The sequence below is a fragment of the Camelus bactrianus genome, chromosome 5 (assembly GCF_048773025.1).
Source record: "Camelus bactrianus isolate YW-2024 breed Bactrian camel chromosome 5, ASM4877302v1, whole genome shotgun sequence".
NCBI classification, from domain to species: domain Eukaryota; kingdom Metazoa; phylum Chordata; class Mammalia; order Artiodactyla; family Camelidae; genus Camelus; species Camelus bactrianus.
Genome location: NC_133543.1, coordinates 105,185,039 through 105,208,121, shown reverse-complemented (window position 1 = coordinate 105,208,121; position 23,083 = coordinate 105,185,039). Strand labels below are relative to the sequence as shown.

At 58.0% G+C, this 23,083-nt stretch overlaps 1 protein-coding gene across 2 annotated transcripts; it reads right to left on the bottom strand.

The window, feature by feature from the left end:
- Positions 1-1,283: 1,283 nt before the first annotated feature.
- On the bottom strand, positions 1,284-23,021 carry ATG4B (autophagy related 4B cysteine peptidase). 2 transcript variants are annotated; one of them, XM_074364752.1, is made up of 13 exons: positions 22,888-23,021; positions 15,294-15,395; positions 15,076-15,147; positions 14,181-14,279; positions 13,636-13,737; positions 13,038-13,110; positions 11,608-11,687; positions 6,419-6,618; positions 5,812-5,890; positions 5,552-5,697; positions 4,090-4,146; positions 3,621-3,714; positions 1,284-2,707 (listed from the first exon to the last, which is right to left on the bottom strand). In XM_074364752.1, the coding sequence occupies exons 1-13, from the start codon at positions 22,895-22,897 to the stop codon at positions 2,634-2,636; spliced, it is 1,188 nt and encodes a 395-aa protein (XP_074220853.1). In that variant the 5' UTR covers positions 22,898-23,021; the 3' UTR covers positions 1,284-2,633. The 2 variants fall into 2 exon arrangements, with proteins under 2 accessions (XP_074220853.1, XP_074220854.1); XM_074364753.1 differs by lacking the exons at positions 1,284-2,707; positions 3,621-3,714 and adding an exon at positions 3,780-3,975.
- Between the last annotated feature and the right edge of the window lie 62 nt (positions 23,022-23,083).

Below are 23,083 nucleotides of genomic sequence, written 5' to 3'. Positions count from 1 at the left end.
ACACGCTCAAGTCAGAACCTAAGAACCTGTGATTGAACAAGCGTTCAGAAGCCGCTCACAGGGTTAGACCACTTTCATCCAGGGGTCCCAGCGTCACCCGGGGGAGGGCCTGGTGGCCCTGTCAATCGACCTGCCTGCTGCTCTTTTCACGGCCAAGGCTGCGTGCTGCACCCAGCACATGGGACAGGGCAGGTTCTCGAGAAGACCGGGGACTCGGAGCTCGTTGGCCCAGAGGACGCGTCAGTCTCACCAAAGGTGGCCAGGCTGGTGCTCGGCAAAGTTGGGGCCCTCAGAGGGGCTGTGCCGTGGGCCCAGGTCAGGATGCAGGGGCAGTGTGGGCCACAGCACAGACCACCCTCTCGGGGCTGGGCTGTCAGGCCCAAGGCGGGCAGTTGGAGTAGGGTGGAGACAGGAAGAGTCCCAGAGACCTCGAGTCAACGGGTGGCTTGAGCTTTCTTCAGTGAACCCTGTCCATTTTACAACTACCCACCAGGGCTATGGTGGCAGCAGTGGCCAAGGGGACTACCTTGATCCACCTGCTTCTAGTCTCCCCCTGAAGAAGCAGAACGGCCCAGAGATGCCCACATCCTGATCCCCAGAACCCCAGGGTGCCCACCTGGCAAAAGGGACCAGGAGGAGGGAGACCACTGTCTGTCGTCTGGAAAGGTGCCAGGTGTCAGGAGGGTCTGTCCCAAGAGGCATGAGGGGCCCGGGCAGAGATGTGAGGCTGGCTCTGCAGGCGGAGGCCCGAGGGCGCTTCCAGGAGCTGGGGCCTCCGGGGTCCCGAGAGGGTATGTCTGTTGTCTGGAGGACTGGGGTTCTGGGCCAGTCTGGTCTTGGCCCCCTCGCACCAGAAGGGAGGGCAGGCGGGGTCACTCTGTCCCGGCAGGTCTCCGCAGGCAGGCCGGGTGAGCAGCCCGTGCTCACACCCCGGAGGGACCCGAGTGCCTGCACGGTCACTGCTGCTCCGAAGCCCACCGCAGCCGCTCCCCTGCCCTTCTTGCTGAAGAGAGGGAGCTACTGTGTGTCTGCCTAGAATCAAGTTTCTCTGCATTTTTTGCTCTAAAGGCAAACCACAGGAGGTGAGAACAAGAGTTGCAGCTCAGAGCCTCAGAGCCAGGCCCAGCAGGAAGGCCCCCTCTCATCCGGGCATGGGGAGTGGGGAGCGACCGAGCTCACATGTCCGGCCACCAAAGCCTCACTGAGCCTCTTCATGAACTGAGAAAACACCCTCCTCATTCTCACCAGGTCCAACTACAACTCAGGAAAAACAAAGACAGACGGACAGTGAACTTGTTTTCTATTGAAACTGTTATTTGCCATTAAGAGTCGCAAACTACACAACTAAGGATGAACAACTCTCTTCAGGAAGCTTTTCCCAACACACACGAGACAGGCTCCCCTCCGGTCAGGCTGTCACCCATGGGCACCGTCTGTGCCCCCAGCAGACGCTGCAGCAGGACCCCGGCCCAACAGCGCCGAAGGAATGCACACCGTCTGAGCGCCCTCCTTTGCCCCGAATCTGCAGGAAGTGGGCAGAGGAAGGAGGGAGGGACGAGGGGAAGACAAGGGAGCCAGAGGAAATAACTTAAGTCGGCAACATGTGGGGGCAGGGTGGGGGCAGCAGGAGCCCAAACACAGGGTGGGTGGGGGCGGGGCTCTGAAGGAAGGCGCTCTGGGGGGAGGCCGCCACCTCCCCAGGCCCCTCTGTGCCTCCTGGTGGGACGAGCCCAACCCTTCGTGGGGGCGGCATCTCTGGGCACAGGACAGCAGGGCTACAGGTGGCGGTGTGGATGCCCATGGGGGCCGAGGAGGACCTGGGAGCGTCTCCACTAGAGGTGACTCACCCCCCAGAAACGAGGGCTTTACCCTCTGGCCCCAAACCATCAGAAACCTGGCTGACCTGACCAAGGGCGGCTGGGAGGACCAGGAGATGGAGGAAGGCTCTGGGTGGCGACGAGCCCCACACCCCCTCCTCCCACCCAGGGGACGCTGGTGCGACAAGCAAGCAGCAGACATGGGCGTCTCATTGGCCAACACCTGCAAAGGAGGCAGGAGGACGGCGGCCCTCTGGACCTCACCTGCGTCAGTCCCGGCCACATCTCTGGACTGGCCCGCACCCCCAACCCGTGCTTTCTCCCAAAGCGAGGAGACGCCCGCCGCAGTCCTTTCACCCCATCCCCACCGAGGCAGCCCCGACAGGGCAGAGGCCAGCGCTTCTCATGTGTCTTCTGCACTGGTCTGGGACACGCCCCACACAAACGCGTGTCTGTTGAAACTTCACACAGGACCTTGATTCCAGAGCAAACTGAGGCTCGCAGCCCAGAAGGAAGCAGGACGAGGCTGCGCTGATGCAGGGCTGGCAGTGTCGCGGGCACAAGGGCTGACACGGCGCTGCTCCCAGAAGCTCCGGCCCGGTGCCAGCAGGTGGCCTCTCACTCGTGCCGTGCGCTCCATGAGGTCAGGCCTCCGGGCAGCGCAGTCCCCCGAGTCCATAGGCAGCTCAGGGCTCTGGCACTGGGCGCGGCGGGCGGGTGGGTGGGCTGGATGGATGAAATGCGCCCAGAGGTGGGGCTGGGCTCTCGAAGGGGCCGCAGCAGGGCCAGTGAGACCGTCCCCCAAAAGCAGGGTTTTCAAAGGGACAAGATTTCAAAGTCTTCATCTTCTGAGTCAAAGAATCTTTCCAATCGCTCTACATCAGAAGAATCTAAAGAAACAAGACAAAACCCCACCGGGCATGTGGCGTGGGTCACTCCAGGCACGGGGCTGAGGGCTGAGCGTCCACTGCACCCTGCACCTGTCCCGTGAAGGAGTCGTCCTGCCCTGTGCCCGACAGTCAGGGCGGCCCAGGTGCAGAGGGAGGCTGAGGTGCCAGGACTGCCCAGCCGAGGCATCGTCCTCCCAGTGCCTGGTCTGAGCCGGCCAGGAGGGATCCAGCCCCGTGATCACCAGGACCAGGGCCTCGGTGGGAGAGGGCACCAGAGTGCAGGGAAGAAGAGCGGTGGGGCCCCGTCCTGGGAGGGGTGCCCACCCCTGCACCGTCTGGGGCTGGTGGAGCATCTGTCCCGAGCCCAGTGCTGGGCCCCCAACCGCCCTGTGGTTCCCATCAGGCAGCGGCTGTGACCGTCCCCTCTGGTGACCTTCACAGAACGGATGAGATACCTCCAGGGATCACAGCACGGCCTGGACGTACTCGGGGGCCCACTGCTGAGTCCCCACTTCCCAGGCACCACGTGCTCAATTCACTTAAGAGGAGTCGGTCCCTGGGCCAGAGCACTGAGCAGTAGGGAGAGCCCACCTGCAGCCAGTCTGCCCGACCCGGGTGGCTCCCGGGCCACATCGTCACAGAAGCCTAGTGTGTCCTGGCTCTCAGAGAGCCCAGGGACTGTGTGAGGAGCATGTGGGGCCGGGGACACGCTCAGGTGAAAGGAGGCGACATTCAGCAGTGACCCAGACCCACACACCAGTGACCACCAAGGGACCACAACTGCATACAAATGTTAAAGGTCAAAGGCAACTGGGACAGGACCTGGGGGAAGGTGAGGGGCAGACAGGAGCACTGCACAGACCACACCCCAGTACTGAGATGGGGACACCCCACCCCAGGGCTCCGGACTCACCTAAGGACAGGTTCAGGACGTCAGGGCAGGCCAGGTGGGAAGGCTGCTGTTCCACCAGCTCAAACATGGGCAGGGCGCCTCCGAGCAGGGACAGCTGTGGGCAAGACAGCCGTCAGGGGGCCCGTCCTGCAGGGCAGCCCCACTGAGCTCAGAGGGTTCATGCTACGCTCAGGCCGGACCCCCCGACCCATGGAGGACGGCACCTGTCAGCCTGACAAGCAGCCTCCGGGGAAAACCCCCTTCCCACCTGCTCCCCATGCAGCCCAGGGGGCGGGGAGTGCAGTCTGTTCTGCAGACGCCCTGATCACAGCAAGGATGGCACCAGAAGCAATGATCTCACGAGGCACACGGCACACTGTGCAGACAAGTGCCAGCAAGGGTGAGCGGGTAGGCAGGACTCCAAACCAGAGACCCCAAGGCTGGCCTTCAGCCCCTGCCCCAGTCCAGGGGATGGGGAACCACCACCAACCTTTTTGACTTGCTGGCACCAGTCATTAAAGTCGTCCTCAGTCTTGCAAAAAAACCCCTACAAGGAAAACCCGGGGTCAGCGGAGGGCGGCCCACGTGCACACTGCTGGGGGGGGGGGGCAGGGGAAGTGGCTCGAAGAGGCAGGGTCTCCATTCCCAGCGTCCCCACAGGACCCCGTGTGCATGCCAGGCAGGGCCGCACCACACGCTGGCCTCCTTGCCTCTCCAGCTGCCACACCTCTCTCTGCAGGCTGTGCCCACAGCTCCACCCCTGCCCTCAGCCTTGACCGACCCAGGCAGGCAGCCGCAGGGTCTCAAGGCCCAGGAGCCAGGCAGGGAATGCCTGTGCGCCAGGGCAGGGCAGAGACCCTCCCCTCCCTGTGCTCCTGGGGCTGGGCGTGGGTCAGCCTCAGCCTTGACCCACTGTCAGCAGAAGCGGGCCTCCTACTGAGGGGCGACATGGGGACACCGAGGATGTGGGGACACCATCCCCTAAATCTGCTGTTTGCAGAGCTCCGGTGTTATGACAAGTGACCGGGGACGCTCGGCCCATCAGAACCACACGTCAACCTGCAGAGGGACACTGGGCCCAGGAGAGGAGAGGGGCTCAGCCCCTGCAGCCAGTTCACACCATTCAAGGCTTGGGCAAGGACCCGCGGGACACGGCTGGAAGGCAGAGGCCTGTTTCTCCTGAGGAGCCAGCCTTCGGTGCGCCTGCTCTCGGGCACATGTCCACTGCCTCGTCCAGGTGGCTGGCTTTCTCATTGGACCTGACTCTCACGAGCATCAACTGCTAGAAGCTACCGAGGCCGCGACGTGGACTCACCTGCCGCAGTCAGAGGGGCAGCCCCACACACCACCGCCTGCCCCCAGGGCCTCCAGCCTCAAGGTGAGACCCACCGGCGGTGAGTGTGGGGGACATCCCATCCTAGACCACATGCCCATCGGGGCCATTACTCAGTTCACCACCATGAGGACTCAGGGTTCTCAGGTGTTTCTGGCCTCCTTTCCCATCAGATGCATTCTGGGACCAGGCAGGTTTACATAAATTACAACCCAAAATTCCAGCCTCATAACCAAGAGAATGAAGAAGCTCGTTCTTAAGGACCATCTTGTAGATACATTAGATCAAAAAAGTAAAAACCACCCCAGATCCCCCCCAGAGGAGTTGAGAGCGGCGAGAGCGAGGGAGGACGGGGGGGGGGGGGCGCACTCACTCTCGCCCACACGAGGCTGCCTGGGACGCACCCGAGGCGGGCAGGCAGGCGCCAGTGCCCCTTCTGTGCCTGGTGAATTCTAAAACACACGAACTAACACTTATGCCAAGATGTGTAAAAACAATTATAAAAACACAAAGGCTTTTCTTTTCATCCTAAAGCAGCAGCAGGACTGGGTACAAAATGCCTCCGAACACCCGTGCACATGCCCAAGGCAGGTGCCGGCAGGCTGCCACGGGGACGCACCACGGCGATGGACGGGTCTAGCTCTGAGATGTTCATCCTGCTGGGCGGGTGCTGGCAGTGGAAGCTCTCGTCTGGGATCAGGCAGCTGTCAGTGACCTGCACGGCGGGCTGTGTGGTGTGCGGGTCCAGGTAGATGAGCTCCTCGCCTGTGTGGGGCGGACAGGCAGGTCAGCAGGAGGTTAGGCACTGGCTGGGGTGGGGGTGGGGGCTGCCCTGAAGCCCCTCCCTCCCTCTCCCCTGGCTGCAGCCCGGCCACTCACCGACGTAGCCGATGAAGTAGTGGGCGCTGTTGGGCTTCCCTCCGATCACGCCCAGGGACTGCGGCATCATGAAGCAGTGCTGCGGGAGGGGACAGGGTGGGGCTGGGCGAGTGCGCCAGCAGGCCCCTCCCCAGGGAGGCTCCAGCGTGGACAAGCACACTGCACAACTGGTGCCAGGTGGAGAATGAGGAGACGGTCCTGAGGAGCCCAGGCAGGAGGGAGGACCAAACACAGAAGCCACAGGCCCTCCAGGAAAGCCGTGCAGGAGGAAGGGGAAGGGGGGCTGCCAGGGGAGGTGCAGATGGGTCAGCCCAGCCCGCACACAGGGGACAGGCGTTGGGAGGTGGCCTGCACGTGCTGCAGCAGAAACAGACAGGAGGCCAGCGAGACCGCCACGTCAGCAGGAAGAGCAGAGGCCACGAGAGGTGGCAGCAGGGAAGAACAAGCTGATGGGAGCACAGGGGTCGATGCGAGGGGTGGCCGGGCCTGCCCAGGGCAAGGCCAGGAGTCCACAGGGCAGACAGAGGGCTGGTCAGGGCCAGACAGTGACAGCTGGGGGTTTCCAGTGAGACGAGGTATCTCGGTCCCCCAATGGGCAGAGACCCACCTTCAGCGTCTCCGTGTAGGCTGAGTTGATGTCCGTGAGCCCCAGGCGCAGCGGGATGAGCAGCACCAAGGGTCTCCACGGCGACGGTGAGGTTCTGCTGCTGACCTCCGCCCCAGCAGGGAAACCGTTACAGTGTTGCTCGGAATCCGCAGGAAATGCGGCAGCCCCAGCACAAGGAAGGCTGCTCCTGCACAACTTTCCTGAAAAACGGGGACTTTTGTAGGCTTAACAGAAGCTGGCAGGAGTTCACCCAAAAGAAACAGGGACATGGTCACGCTGTAATAGAAAGTGGGCACAAAAGCGCCAAGTGCTTAGAGTGCAATCCAAGCTCGGAAAACGAAGTGTGAGGATAAACCTGCCGCCACAGACGAAAAAGCAGCAAACGTTTTCTATGCGCACTCAATTTTAAACTTCCATTGTGAAATAGCTCACATAAACTAAACAGTGCAAAAAACACTGACGTGCACCTTAGAAGCAACAATAAACAAGCACTGTGGAGTCACCAGCCTGGCCGGACGCAGCAGGGCAGCAGGGCCCCAGGACTCCTACGGTCCCCCTCCGCCAGGAGACCATCGAGGAGTACCTCTCCTGCCTCCTTTAACGTTTCAGTAACTTCTTCTGTCTAAATACCTGGGTAATCCTTCAGTAAACAGGTCAACTCTGGCGTTTGGGGCAGGAGACACTGCAGTAGCCCCAAGCACCCCAGGCACCAAGTCCATGGTTTCTAAACACCTTCCCCACTAGGAGGAACCAGGCCTCCCCAGGGAGTGGACGATATCAGGGCTGGGCAGGCGAGTATCTAGTTAGTGCCCAGGAAGGGGTGTGCCAGAGAGCCGGCTGGATGTGCGGCAGCGAGTAAGGACCCCAAGGGATAACGGCCTGAGTCAACAGAGCCCATGAGCACTGACTCTGAGGAGGACACAGCCACCGGGCTGCCGGGCAAAACGTTTCACCTAAACCTAACCGTGAGCAAAGAAGTAATCGATTATGAGGCCTGGCTTTTTAAAAATGACAATGCTATGAAAAACGAGGACAAAAAAAACTAAGAGGGAGAACTTTCCAGATTAAAGGAGACCAAAGAGGGCGACAACACATGGCGCTGGCCCCCCATCACAGGAGGTGGCAGGACGGCTCTGACCCTGTCTTTCCAGGCTGACAGGCCACGTGGTTCAGAAGGAAGGCGGCGGTGGCGATGACGCAGTGCAGCCAAAACACCCAGCACCGTGAGTCTGGGCAGGCAAGGCTCCGGGCTGTGACCGACCACAGGGCTGGCGCCTCTGCAGACAGACAGCTGGAAAGAGCAAGCACTGGAGGAGGAGGTACTTCACCTATCTTCCTATGTCTGGGGGCTTAATCTTTCTGCGACGTTACGGTAAGAAATACACACAGAGCTCCTAAAGCCCACGGGACCCTCAAGTGCCCAGTGCCACACAGAGTCTTTTGTCACCCAACAGGTAACTTCTGGAAAGCCCCTGAGGACGGGGCTGGGTGCAGGAGAACCCACCCCACGGCCCCACCTCCGGGATGGGGAGGAGCTGGGGGGCAGTGACCACCTGGATCACTGGTACCTGTGTAACAAGGCCTCCATAAAGCCCAGAGGACGGCGCCCCTCCCCACACCTCATCCTGTGCACCCCACCCACCCCCGCCCCACTTGTGTCCTTCAAAATAAAACTGTTTCTGAGTTCCCCGAGCCGCCCTAGAGAGTTAATCCAACCAAAGAGAGGGTCGTGGGAACTTCCCATCTACAGCCAGGCAACCAGAAGCACAGGTACAGCCTGGACTCAATGGAGGTCTTCAGTGGGGGTCGGGGGGAGCCGTCTCAGGGGACTGAGCCCTCAGCGCATGGGGTCTGAGGCATCTCCAGGAATGCAGACAGTGTCAGGACCAAGTTGAACTGTAGGACGCCCAGCTGCGCCGCAGAACAGCTTGGGGTGGGGGGCCCCCAGGTCAGAATCGGTGTCCAGCTCTTACCGCCTCATCTCTACAGGTCTCCAGGCCTTCTCCCCTTTAGGTGGTCATCCGATGACCCGCGTATTGTTTCAAAGAGTCAGTTCAGGATGTATTTGTTCTACCATTTTTTTTCCCTTTTCAAATCACTAATTTCTACATTTGTCAAGGCCGTTCTTCAGGTTCTTCCCTTAACTCTGTGGGTCTTTCCCTAACTTCCTGAACTAGGTATCTTGTTTGTTTTTACTGTGTATTACCTGGTCACCAGTATTAAAGGTACAGGTTTTCTCTTCACGTTGTTGCATCAGATTCTGATATGCAATCTGTAAATGACTTTTTTTGACTCAAAAGCTAAGCCAGAAGTTTGAAACTTCAAGGTAACAGGGTTTTGTCCTCTTTTTCTACTTATCCTGCATTAGTTTATGGAAACGTCCCCTGGGCACTTTTTAAAAGGTGCATCCTGCCCCCAGATCTAAGACCTGGCGTGCGCCATTACGCCCTCTGACTTTGCCACGTGGGCCCTCTGTGACACCAGTTTTTAGTATGTTGGACCTGCCACACATCCTCTATTTACTGTAGGTTTTGCTTCACTGGTTTTGAGGCTCTTCTGTGGCGGTGACATTTCCCTTGCTGACTAGACAGTCACTGTGAGCAGAGCCCCCTGCTGTCTCTGGGGCACAAGCAGGCGCGAGCCTGGTGCGGCCTGTCACACGACACACGCCCAGCTAATAAGAGCTGGGTCTTCGGCTGCACCAGGCCACCACGTGTAGTTTTCTAGCCCCTTGACGCTGCTAACGTGTCCAAATTCTCTGCTTTCCCGTCAGCGTCAACAATTAAACAAGGTCTTTGCTTCCGGGCCTCAGGAACCCAGGTCTTCTCCAGAATTCGAAACATTTCCAGCAGCATCTGGCGTGGGGGGAAGAGGGGGCAGCCAGCACTGGTCTGAGCCACCCTCCTTCAAAGGCAGTGTGTCATCACTGTTACTTGGATGCTTGTAAGAGCCTCTCTATTTCTGCAGTTTGGAAGAGCCAGCAGGAATGCGCACACTCGTGTGCATCATCCAGAATCCAGAGGCCTCCAGTTCTGAAGACTCAGCTCTTCCTCCAGCTCAGAGGCGTTCTCTGCGGCTCCTGCAGCACCCGCCGGTCCTGCCCCTGAAGCTCGAACCCACACAGCTGCCTGCTGGGCTCCACTTCTCATGGAGCTTCTGTTCTGCTACCAGATCTTTGCTCCCACGCCTCCTCCGATTACCACTGCGTTTCGTCACACATCAGTGTCCCTGTGCTCACTGCCAGACTGGCTCCTTCAGCCCGCAGTTCCTCCCCAGGCTCAAAGGCTCATAAGGGTCTAAATCTACCACACGAGACGCTGGCAGAGCCTCTCTGGATGTCCTGGCTGATCCTCAGAGGAGGGACGGGAGGATCGGGACATCCAAGGAGCAAGGCCTCCCCTTGCCCACACACTTTCTGCAAAATCTGAGGGACCTCCTCCAGCCTGCTCTTCCTGGAGGCTCGGTGAGCTTTCTGACCAGCTGTCTCCTCCCCACAAGCCCACAAGCAGCTCCATGGGGCCCGGAAGCAAGAGCCCTGATCGGCCAGACACATGGCTCCACCGCTTGCCTCACCGCGTCTGAGAGCTCCCTCCAGGCTGCTGCATGCACACCTCCGAGTGTGGGCCAGGAAGGCGGCAGACATGCCTCTTCCGGGCCTCTTGAAATCCAAAGCCCAAGTACAGGCCCTTCAGAATTGCCTCCACTCAGCCCCACTTCACTAAACCACACACAAGGACCCCGGCACCGTGTTCAGCCCCAGGGTCCTTGCTGGTCATGTTCTGACACGGTCCTGCCTGACCCTGGCGTCAGACATCCTCCACTTGTATCTGTGATGAGCACACACCACTTCTGAGTTGGGGGAAGGAGGGTGACAGGCCCAGGCCCCTCCACACACAAGCCCGGGGTTCGGGTCCTGTCACACTTCCAGCAGCGGCCCTGCGGCCTCCAGAAGGGACTGGGGCCAGCGCCGCACCCCTCTGGAGGGGCCAAGGTTCTGGAAAGCAGCTGTCCCTTGCCCCCTCCTGCCCACTGCTCTCTGGTCTGAAGCCAGGGTCCAACAAGTGACTAGACTAGACCCTGTGGCGGGTGGAGAAAGCAGGGCAAGAGGCTTCCCGACACTTAGGAGCGGTGTTAAGACGAGATGGAAGAGTGTCCGGCTCAACAGCTTTACCGACAAGACGAGACGTTTACAACACTAAGTACAGTTTCCACTGAAAACACTGTAAGGCAACATGAGATATTTCTCAGTAGTAAAACCAAGTGTTTTTTTTTCTTCTCCTTTGTACGTTTCCTAAGTTTTCAATGTTCTGCAAAAACTTCAAGAACTAGAACACAGGGGAAAGGCAGGAGGAAGCACACACTACCCGGTGATGGCCCGAGGAGGTCAGCCCCAAGGGAGCAGAGTGAACACAGCAGGGGCTCGTGCAGGGTGTCCACAGACATCAGGAGCTCCTGCTCCCCAGCTCCCCAGTTTTATGCTAACACTGCCACCAACGGTCCCCGGAAGGAAGAAAAGGGAGGGCGCCCCATCCACTGAGGGGCAGCAACATCCCAGGAGCTGATGGGCACACCGTGGTGGCGCCCACGCCCCCTCACGTGTGCGAGGCCTGGCCGCAACATCCTCGGCAGCCTCAAGCCCACACACTGAGTCCGGTCCTCAAGGGCTTCCTTAAGTAGAACTGGATTCAAGGCAACAACCTGCAGGGGAACCTCAAGAAAACTGGGGTTGAGGCAGCTTTGAAAAATTCTCTGGGGAAAAGGTGCTGCTGAATAAAAATTTAATGAAATGTTAAAACAAAGAGCTTTGCCAGCTCAGCTGCAAGGCAGACCACAAAGCACAGACTCAAACTTGCTCCCTTAGAGGCCACTTGCCACCCGGCCCTCCTGTTCCTCTGGGACCACAGCGTCTGCCCGCCTGGACTCCTGCAGGCTTCTGTGGACTCTTCCAGAGAGAGGAACACAGGTCTGCTCCCCTTTCACGCTGCCCTGTGGCTTGAGGCGGCACGGTTACCAGTGTCCACACAGGGCCTGAGCCACAACACCCACACCCCACAGCCCAGCCCAGAAATCATTTGTAACAAAGACACAAAACCAACGTGGGGCACTAAGCAACCCAGCTCTGCCCCCCAGCTGCTGCCAGGCACCCCGAGGACCCGCAGCCACTGTGCCCCCGCCCTCCGGGAACTTACGGATGTCCTCCATCACCACCGTGTTGTCCATTGCTATGTGCACGGCCAGGGCGCTCCATGTGTCAAAGACAGCGAGCTTCCTACCAGAGAGGGGGACACGCCGGTGAGCTTGACCCGTTCGGAGACATCGCCTCTGCAGCCGTCCATGGGAAGGAAGGCCGGAGCCGCAGATGAGAAGGAAGCTGAGGCCAGAGCCCGCTTCCCTTCACCTAGCCAGCACGCCCTCCATCATCCTCGATGGCACCTGCGTGGAGACAGCCCGGTACGGGAGCCCTCCGGGGGCATCACGTCCCCGTCCAGGTGGCATGTGGTAGGACCCTGCCAGGCTCACCACCTCGGAGGCAGCACCCACCCCCCCGCTTTGAACCAACAGCCAGTCTGGGTCCCCGCAGAGTCCGTGCTTTAACAGAGAGCACAGCTATAAGTAATCGTGGGGTGGCTGCAGCCATGGAACCAAGTTCTGTAAGAGTGAGTTCCACAGCCAACGGCATAACGGGAGGGCCTCTGTCCAGGCACATGTGGGCAGTGTGTGTGGAGAGGAGGGCCTGACACGGGCCCAGCTTTTGGCCTGCGCTCCTGGAGCTGAGGAACCATCACTGCGGGAGCAGCAGGATGAGAGGGGCTGTGACCCAGGGAGATGGCGCTGACAGAGAACAGCCCTGATCAAGGGCCCGAGCTGAGCCCACAGTGCTGGCAGAGGGGCAGGAGGAGGCACCAACAGAGGCAGAGGTAGCCAGACGGCCACAGGAAGGACCGGAGAGCAGGCTGCGCAGGGAGGGCAGTGAGCACCGGCGGGGGGGCTGGTGGCGGACGGTGGAAGTCGGGGGCTGGAAATCAGCCTCCGGGCTTGATGACAGAACTGACCTGACCTCGACCAGGCTGCTTCGGGGCAGCAGTGAGAAGAGGGTGCCAGCGAGTCAGGGCTCTAAAGGGCAGTGGCGGGCGAATCATCTTGGGGGCTGGCTCAGGAGACACACAGACAGTGGAGAGGTGTCCTGGAGGCCCCGCACCCAACAGGAGCAGTGAGGAGGGGGCAGGCTGGGGGCGGGGGGGCAGGGGCAGCTTGGGGTGGGAGCGGAAGGCAGATGCGGAGGGCAGACGTGAGGAGGAGCCACACTGGAGGCAGAGGCTTCAAGGCAGTGGGGGAGGCTGCTCCCGCCCCCCAGACCCTCAGACGCACCCGTAAAGGATGGGGCCCACAGAGCAAAGGTCTGGTCCAGGGGTGCCGTCTGGATACAAGTATTCATCTCATCGGAAAACACTAACTCCGACCAAAGACCACGGGAGCGGTCACCTCTGAGGACCCCCCTGAGGCCCTGCAAAGAGCAGGAGGCCCCTTATTTCCCTCAGCAGCAGAGACTCGGGAGAGTCTGCAGACCCGGGTGTGTCCACACCACCCCGAGAAAGGGCAAGGTGCGCTCAGCACGTACTTGAGGACCTGGGCGACGGTGTTGGGCCCGTACCACTGGCCGACAGACTTGCCCTCGCCGACTCCCATTTGCGCTGCAGGAGACAGAGGCAACGCATGACACATGCCCCTCGACACCCTCTCCGCTACCCCTGGAGGAGGCCAGCCTGCAGCGTGCGGCACAGGGATCGCTTTACAGGAAGCCTGCATCCGGCAAGAGCCCCTGATGAAGCTTCCTCCAGAGGGGACAGACGCCAGCTCCAGGCTCGCCCCCGGCGGACTCCGCTCTGGTCCTCACTAAGGAGCCGGAGGGAGGAGGTGGCTCCAAGAGCACACAGCTCCACCACAACTCCTGTCTATGGGCGGGAACATGAGGCCCAGGAGGCGGGACTTAAGACAAAGGTGCATGCAGACTCACCGCCAGGGCCCAGAGGACCTACCTCCAAGATCACAAGGTGGCCTTGGTGGATGCCACACCAAGCAGTCCCTGCAGGCCATGTGGTGGGCACGGTCCGGGGCCTGAGCTTTCCTGACCACCCAGGGCCACCACCTCACACCACAACACAGAGGAACTCCCCGGGGACCCAACGCCCACTGCCAGCCCAGCGGCCAGGACCCACCTATCTGGTGAATGGAGTAGTAGCTGTCCTTCCTGTCAACAAATGCGTTAAGGACACTGAAGTAGCTGTCAGGCTGCCTCTTCCGCTGGGTCCACCTCCAATCTGTCCAAGACAGATGGGGAAATTCAGTTTTACCAAATTACAACAAAGAAGACTTCGTTGTTATAAGACATTCAAGACAGATGGTGTCCAAACCTTTTGTAAACCTTTCCAAATTTAAAATCCAAGTTCTCCAGAATTTCAAATAAACCTATGTCAACCTATCAAAGCAAACCCATACAGAAAGCAAGAAAGGGTTTCGGTGACTTAAGGATAATTTCTAAAAAACAAACACTTTTCAGCATTTCTTTGGGGGGGAGGTGAGATTGCATTTATCTATTTTTTTTAGCAGCAGTGCTGGGGATTGAATCCAAGACCTCGTGCATGCTAAGCACAGCTCTACCATTGAGCTGTATCCCCCCTCAAAGGGTGACTCGCTTTACTGGACCCAACTCCACCGTCCTCTTGGCTTCCCCAGCACGTCGCCACCCCCGGCACTGACTCACCGCGGCCCAGGTGCCTGCACACCAGGGCTTGGGCGAAGATCATCTGTCCACACCGCAGCATGCAGCCCCAGCCTGCGTCCGAGGTGGGGCCGGTGCCCCCTGTCACGGACACAGAGAGGCACTCGCCGTCAGACAGCTGACAGAGGCCGAGGTCCCCCCAGGGAAGCTCACTGGCGTCAGCGCTACACTGCAGGCGTCACCTCCGCGCCAGGCGACATGCACTGTTCAGAACCTGCGCCTGCCAAGGCTGTGTTTGCTGGTAAGAGACATGTCCCAACAGCCCCCTCAAAAAGGGCCAAACACGTGAACAAGTCACAGAGAGATGAGGACGTCTGGAAACGCATGAAGATGCTCAGCCTCATGGTAACACAGAAGAGGCCGAGTCCAACAAGGAGCACCTTCTCCACGCACCTTCTCCACACACCAGAAAGGTGACAACTGGCCACGGGGCAGGGGCCACGTGCACTGGGGGCAGAAGCACAGGCGGGGCACACTGGGAAGGACGGGCACAGAGCAGGGGCTCCCAGACACCTGGACCCGCGGCAGCAGCACAGCGATGGCCCTGGCGGTGTCGGGTACATCAACACAGGAAGCCTCCTGATGCAACAGGCTGCCTCACCACCACCCCACACCCTTTCGTGCCCCCTTCTGCTCTCCATTCTAAAACGCTGGTCGTGACACAATGACCCTGGTTTTAGGCCCCAGTGACACACTGCGGCGTGGGGTCAGAAAACCCTTGCCCCGAGCAGAATCAGGGGCCCCGGGTTGGGCATGTTGCCCCACGAAGCCCTTAGCCAGCTTATCCAGCCAAGGCTGCCTGACGAGGAAAGCAAGGGACAAGTTTTTCTCTTAAACCCTGCGTATTTCATCACACGTTGTAACAGACACTACTCACCAATGGCTGGGAAGTTCTTCCTGTATGTGAACCAAAGTCGTGACGCCACATCGGCCAAGATCTCGTCCTTTTCTAGAGAGCGTGGAAAAAAAGAAACACACATACACAGCTGTAAGTTTCTGGGGCACACATTACAGAAAGCAGACAACAATCATCTCCACAAAATTCCTCCTGCAGACTGAGTGCTCAGAGCACAGCCGCTCCGACAGGCCCCATACCTGTGAAGATGCTGTATTTTCTACCCAGGATCCAAACAGGCTCCGAGGTCTCAGGGAAATCTTCAAACTCAGCAAATCGGAGAGTGTCGTAGGTCAGGGTAGCTATGGAAACCAAACACTTTGATCACAATTTTACAATTTCATAAAATAACATCAGAGATCATTTACCGCACATCTATACAAAGAGCCCGCACGGGAGCCTGCACCTCAGTGCCGCCACACCACCACCAAGACAGCAGCCCTCGGGACGAGGCAGCGGCCCTGCACCCAACTCCCCAGCCTTTCAGGCTCAAAGCCAGGGGTCAGTGTCTGGCAGACTGAGGAGTGAGAGACCACCTGGGGGCCAGGACAACGGGACAAAAAAGATAAAAAAACAAAATCACCCGATTTAAGTCCTTGTTTAAGGTTTAAACCTAAAGGACAAAAACACAAGAGCCCACATCTTTATCTCCGTGCACAAAAGCAGCCACAAACCCCAAGGAAGGTAGAGCAGGCCCTTCTGGCATCCCAGGGTCACCAGATGCCACCGTGGGGCACATGCCCAGACACTGTGCTGAAGGCAGACGCTCTGGGGGGAGGACCATGGGGCTCCTGTCCACCCTGATGTCCCAGTTAGGAGCGGCCGTCAGTGGGGGCAGGATGCTACCCTTGGGTGGGACACTGGCCTCCAGAAACAGAGACAAACCCTAGTGCAAAGTCCCCTGCGGCCCTGGGGCCAAGAGGCCTGGCAGCCGAGGGCACAGCCAGCAGCTCCCCGACGTCCTAAGGGAGGCACAGTGCACCGTCCGCTTGCTGTGCCAGGTCCCAGTACCACCCTGCTCCATGCTGCTTCTACCCAGAAGCTGGCAACGCTGTGCCCCTCCTGCTCTGGACCCCAGCTGGGGAAACCCTCCCTCTGCACACGGACCCTGGAAGTGAGGGAGCAGGGTCAAGGCCGTGAGACGGGCCCCCGTGTGCTGTGGGCACCCATCTCTCCAGCCGCTGCTCCAGCTTCCACGGGGCCCCTCACATCCTCCCTGCAGTTTCACTCAACTCTTCGGAAAATCAAGGACATTATACAAGTGTCTCCCACCGCTGAGTTTATTTTTCAGCAAGAGCCCCATCTTCTGGTAAAATAACATGCTATTTACAAAAAGCCCCAAGGCTAGAAAATATAAAAAAACTACCCGTAGCCTCACGCCCAGAAGTGCCCATCTCCTGGAGGCCTCCCTGTGCAGATCCAGTGGGGCCGTCCCACACCCTGCTGCCCCACACCCGGCCTTCCCCTCCTCATTACTCCGGACGGGACGGTCAGAGCGCCATCAACCATCTAAGGGGCTCAATGCTCTGCTGCACAAACGCAGGCACCCTGTGAGGTGCTCCTGGTGTCCCCGGGGGCCCCTGCAAACCTTTCTGTGCCGCACACAAGCCCCGAGAAGTCTGGGCTCAGATCCCAGCTTGGGCCCCCATGGACTGGAGGTCCCCAGGCCTGCGTTGAAGCCCACCTAGAAAGTGGGAACACTTAAGAGGACACCCTTGCAGCGCAGCCGGGCCATGTCCCCGAAACCCCTCCCCCGAGCTACCTGCAAGGAGGCGGCAGACAGAAGAGCTCCAAGGTCAGCTGGTGCCACTCACATCAAGGAAGCAGAACTGCAGGCCCGGAGGGACACAGGCAGTCTCTGGGCCGGGAGGTAGCACTCACAGAACTAGCAACTCCATGGCAACAGAAGGTCCTGTGTTCACTGCTTAAAGGATTCTTGAATTGTTGGGAATCCAGACCCAGCTCTGCCTTTTTTCTTTTTGCCTGCAGTCCTACAGGGTCAGAGGAGCCCAGTGCCCCGCTGCCCAGGGGTCTGGGGGTGGGGCAGGGCCCCTGCTCTGGCTCATCCTCCATGGACAATGCCATCCAAGCTGCTTTGGGATCAGGGACAAATCATTTAAAGTTCCTGTTTTTACAGAAGACTACTTGTTCCTGCACGTAAGTGTACAAACTGAGTTGGGAGGGATTCAAGTTTAATCTTTTCAAGGAGCTGAAAACAGCATGTGTCTCTGCTCCCCTCTAAAGCCACCAGCACATCTTCCAAAGCACTGCCTTTTCTGACCTGGACACATACACGCGAACCTACAACGTTCACTATCGAGGGAAAAGCACGCAAACAAGACCTGTCTGGTTTCAACTGACGACACTGCAGGACCCAACTCCTCACCCTGCTGGTCAGAGACCCTCTGAGACCACAGCTCTGAACTGAAAGTGGACGTGGCTTCTAAGACACTGGACAGCTCTGGGCGAGCATCTCCTCTGTGGACGGCATCAGAGGACCACAGCGCTGTATCCTGAGTCTGGAACTTGAGACACTCCTGAGACATCTAGCTTCCCATATCCAGGAAACAACGATAATGAAGACGACAAAGAGTAAGGACGAAAAGAAAACAACGCTCATTCTGAAAACAGGGTGACAACGGCTGGCCACCTGGCAGTCGAGACCCAATGAAAAGCAGGCACGCTTCCCAGGTTAACTAGCAGACTTTCTAGGCGACAATGCCAACTTCAGAGGGAAGGCCAGAACAGGTGTTCTGTTAAGTGAAAATATGTCACTGAGTTTCCTGCTGTCACTAACAAAATTATGGGCTGTGTGGCCTCAGATTCTCTACTGCAGGAGACGCCTGAAGGGACTAAACCAGCAGGAAGCAACCCTTGCCCTGCAGAAGTTGTGAGGTGATCATGAGGACGGTCCAGGGAGTCCCCCAGGGCTCCCACACCTGCTGTCACTGGCGCCCCACAGCAGAACACCAGGCCACACACCCCAGCCCAGGTCCTGGCCCGGGGGGGCGTGCCACACCTCCTCTAGCACCGCTGCGGACCCATTGCAGTCTCCTCCCTCCTGCTCTCTGTGCTCCGCGGGCCACAGGCGGGGCATCCAGCCAGCACACCACTAAACCCGGCCTGCCATATGGAGCCGGGAGCCGGCCCTCGGAGCCCACCTGGACCCGCCGTGAGGCACTCACACAGGGGTCACCCTCCGTGCCCTGTGTCCTTACTGGTCAAACAGGGACGGCTGCGTTTTCCTCAAGGCTCGTGAGAGGAAGAAACAAGTTAAGGAACAGGAAAAGCTCTGACCCTCACTGGGTGGTGACAGTCAGCACGTTTCAAGGACTCGCTGAAATGGGTGAAACAAGCATCAGCAGGGCAGGAGACAGTCCCCACCGTCCGCGACCACACTGCTGGCAAGCCCCAGGACAATGCCCCTGATCCCAGGGCGTGACCCAAACTTCACTGAGTGCCAGTCGGGTCATGAGCTCCCCGCACGAGAGGGAGCAGCAGCCACCATCCACGCACCTCACACAGAGCCCCCGACCAGCGGCCACGCAGACCAGACAGCCAGTGATGGCCTCCTGCCCCCAAGCGGCCCCTGGCTGCCCAGACTCTGCATGCAGGACACGGTGGACGTGCCCCGCAGCCTGTCCGTGGCCACTGGCCCGGCCCACAACTCCCAGGACAGGCTGAGGGGCCTGGACCGCAGGGTGCCCTGACCTTCGGCTCTCACTTCCTAACAGAGGGGAGACTTTTCTGAACACCATTTGCTCCTCACATTCAACTTTCTAACTTCCGTGAAGACGTGGTTTTGGAGATGGTGCACCCACTTGCCAGCTGTAAGACAGAGGCTGAAGTTTCTGAGCCTCAGTCTGCTCACTGTGAAGGGGCGAGGCCACCGGCCCTGCCCAGTGGGGCGGGAACACAGGGCCGCCTCTGCCTCTGCCCTGTGAAACCAAACCTCCCCCTAAACAAAACACCACTTTTATCTGATCACCGATGTTACCGTAGCCAAAATATGTATTCATGCTTTTGCAAACAGAAAACATCACAGAGCACCAGTTCAGAAAGCATTTCAATGGATAAACGAACACTTTTCCATTTTAAAACTAAGGCTCACAATCACTAACATTCACTCAGACTGACAGCATGTTCTGAGGCTCCTTTGTCGACCCTGTTCTCAGGCTGACCCCCCACTCAGGGCTGGAGGCCACACCTCCCACAGGGCTCCCTCGTCCCACTCCACAGCTCCCGTTACAACCTCATCATCTTTACATCTGACGCCATTTCATTTGTGAAGTGCACATATCTCCTGAGCTAAAAGAAGTCCAACTTTCCAAAAACGCCAGGCTTCAGACTCCCAGGTAATAATTGTAATTTGAAATAAGACCACACACGGGAGAAGCAAGACGCACAGGCACTGTCCACCTTAAGAAAGAAGCCTCTAAGAAGCACTTCTCCCGTTTGGTCACCTGGGTCCAGAAGCTCCATTCTCTGCACCCTCCTCCCTAGGGTGCCTCCATCACACTAAGAAGGGGAAGTGGAAAGTCCTTTAAGAGGATGGCAATTTCATTAAGAAAAAAACGTTTTCATCTAATGTCATTAATATGACAGAAAACAGCAGGCTGTGCTCATGAAATGTGGCCAGCCAACTTAGCCCAACTACCGTGTAACTCAGCCCGGGAAGACGGCAGAAAACGTCCACCACCACGTTTTTTTTAGAGCTTAATGTATCACATTTCAAAGATATTTCCCCAGACACACGTTTCTGGAGGTTATACTTTATAAATACACAAATTTCCATATTATGTATGTTTCATCAATGAAATCAAGGGAAGGAATCTTCCCTTCCTTCAGAAAATGCTTATGTTTACGACAATGGATTTGCAAGCAGTTATTTTTTTAAAATCCCAAATACTTTACGTGAAGATGCTGGTGGTTCAGCTCTAAGTGAAGAAACAGAAGGAAGGGAGGGAGGGAGAGGAAAGGAAGGGAAGAAAAGCCGGAACTTCAGCGACATCAGGACCCCTAAACAAGGCTGGGGTGAGCACACTGGACAGAACGCCCTGCAGTGAGCAGCCCTTCTCATCCACTGTATGACACCAGCGGATGGGATTTCCATCGCACACAAACCCAGAGCACTGGGAAGTCGACAGCGTCTTCAGCACAGGGACACGTGTGTAAGTCTGCTTCTTCAGTTACCAACCACGTGCCAGACACTACGTAAAGCACTGGAGATCCAAGGGCAAGATGCTGGCTCTTGTCCTCAAGGAGTGGACAGCATCTAAGCGCTAAGCAGAGCTTGACTTGATAGACAGCTGGGGGCTCAGTGGAGAAGGCAACCAGCCAGCAGTCTGCGGCTGCCTTCAGGACCCCTACACACCAGCATCCCTGGGCCCCCACCCCATCTCTTCCCGCCCACACTCAGACCCTCAGTGATCTCATCCAAAGTGGCCTCCTGCACACTTTCACCTCTAGCCCAGGCCTACTCCCCCAGCTCCAGGCCTGCAGACCCAAAGGCTCCCTGGACACCACAAACAGATGTCCAACAGCTCACAGCCACACACACAAAACCAAACCCCCATCAGCTCTCCACCAAGCAGGACCTCTCCAAGTCTCTCCCATCTGAGTTGCTCAGCTCAAGCCATAAACCTTGGCACTATCTCAAACTCCTCCCCGTCCACTCCCAGGACACACCACTTCCAACCTGTACACAGTCTTGCTGTCTGGACCTTCAAACACATCCAGAACTCAACCTCCTCTGCCCTAGGCCTCCGAGGGTTCATGCCTGGCTTACTGTGGCAGCCTCTTGGCTAACTGGTCTCCCTGCCTCTGCCACTGTCCCTCTGGAACGCATTCTCAACAGAGCAGCCAGACTGAGTCTGCCAAACACCCATCCAGTCACGTTACTCCCCTCGAAACCTCCCCAAGCATCCCTACCTCATTCAGATGTCCTCACGGTGGGCTGACAAGGCCCCATGGCTGGGTTCACATCACCCTTCTGCCATTGGCTCTCACACCTACCCACTACACCCTGGCCACATGGGCCTACTTGCTGCTCCTAGCACAGGCCACCTGCCTGGATTCTGAATCTTGGTCAAAACTTACCTTTGTGGTAACACCCTTCCTGGCATCCTGGCTACTCCAACCCCCTCCTGCTTGGCCCACATCACTCCCCCACGAGCCACACCATGGGTGTCACGTCTAGAATGTCAGCGAGGAAATGGCTTTTATCTATTCTGTTCACTTCTCTACCCCAGGATCTAGAACAATGGCAGACACAAACCTGCATTCAATGGTAAATGTAGTTACTGAATGGATGACTATAACCACCACCAGGAACTGCATAACATTTGGCGAGGAAGGCTTCAGGGGAGGCTGGACCATTAACTGTCCCAGAAAGACGAGCAGCTTCACGTCAGAAAGAAGACTCCCCACAACACTCTACAAATATCATACACATTTTTACTAGCGTCAGCAGAGCCTGCAAATGCAAACACCTTTTCTGCTTTGAAGTGATGATCAGTGTCCCATTAAGGTATCATCATGTGGCTACTCCTAATTTTAATATGTTGGTTTTCACGCTTAGGGTAACATGACCAACATCAAACCCTGTTTTCCACCTTAACCAAGGCTCTCAAATGAATGGTCTTTGGTACCCAAGCAATAATTAAAAAAAAAAAAAAAAAAGGGTAAGTTGATAATTCTACTCCTTCCCTTGCCCTGTGCCTAATACTTTTTCTGTTTCAAATGACTTCACAATACATTCAGTTAACATCATCTTTTGGGAGCCACGGCTACTGTATTTCTGCCAACTACCTAGCACACTTAAGTGACAAGATGCCACGAATAACTGAAATATTGGCCACACAGGCCTGTATCACAGTTTCCAAACTGAGAGTTCAGTAAATTTGCATTGCAGCTGCCAGAAAAAGGAAAACAAAGCAAAAAACGAAACCATCCAGGATGACAGGTGGAATTAAACCACGTGAAAGTCTTTACAGACGGTCGGATACTTAAAAGCAAGTCACTCCCTGCAAGTTATGAAAAACTAAAACTGCTGTTAAAATGAGAGCTTTACTCGGTATAAGAATGCTGTCAAGGATACTGGACACAGATCCAAAATACCATGCCAGCAAAAACTAAGAAACTGTCCCCTCTGGAGCAGAAGCGTGATGAGAGACCAAAACAGCACGCACACAGACACACATCCGCTCCCGTCCCACCCCCCGCACACTTCGTATCAGGACCCCAGGAGGTTAAATATGATGAGATGCAGTGACAGGAAAAGAAGCCCGGATCATCTATTGGTCACCGAGTTTTTTAAAAAACATGCGTGTGCTCTGAGTGTTGGAGTGTGTTTCTCGCCTCCACCTACAACATAACTTACCAAGAGTTAAAGTTTTCCCCTTCTTAACTCCTAGCGGGGTGAGACAAAAGCTTTCTCCGACCCTGGTTTCAAGGATCAGCTCCACCCGGGCCCCCCCGACCCCGGCATCGCCCGGCGCCCCTCCCTCCGGTGCCGGACGCCGCGCAGCCCTGGGTCATCCCAGCCGGCCTTGGGCCCGAAGGACGGGCCGGCCGGCTGGCCGGCCCAGCGCTGCAGGCGGCCCGGAAAAGCGCGAGACACGCAAATACGAGGCTGTCAGACCCGAACCCGCCTCCCCGCGGACGCCGCCCGCGCCCCGCTGTGCCCGAGGGCCCCGCTCCGCCCTGTGCCCAGGCCCCGCCAGGCGAGGCCCCGGCGCTGAGGGGCCCGGCGAGCGCCGCCCAGGGCCCCAAGGCGCCCAGCTGTGTCCTCACCTGCGTCCATCTTCCCACTTGGGCCGCCGACTGAGCGCGGCGTCGCTCCGACGGTTCCGCAGCGCGACGCGACGGGCCGCCACCGGGGCCAATCCGGGACAAGCGGGCACGGGCTCGGGCGGGGCCGGAAGTGCGCGACGGAAGTGCGCCGCCGCCATCTTGGCGTACGGCGGACCCAGCACGGAGCCCTGGCCCG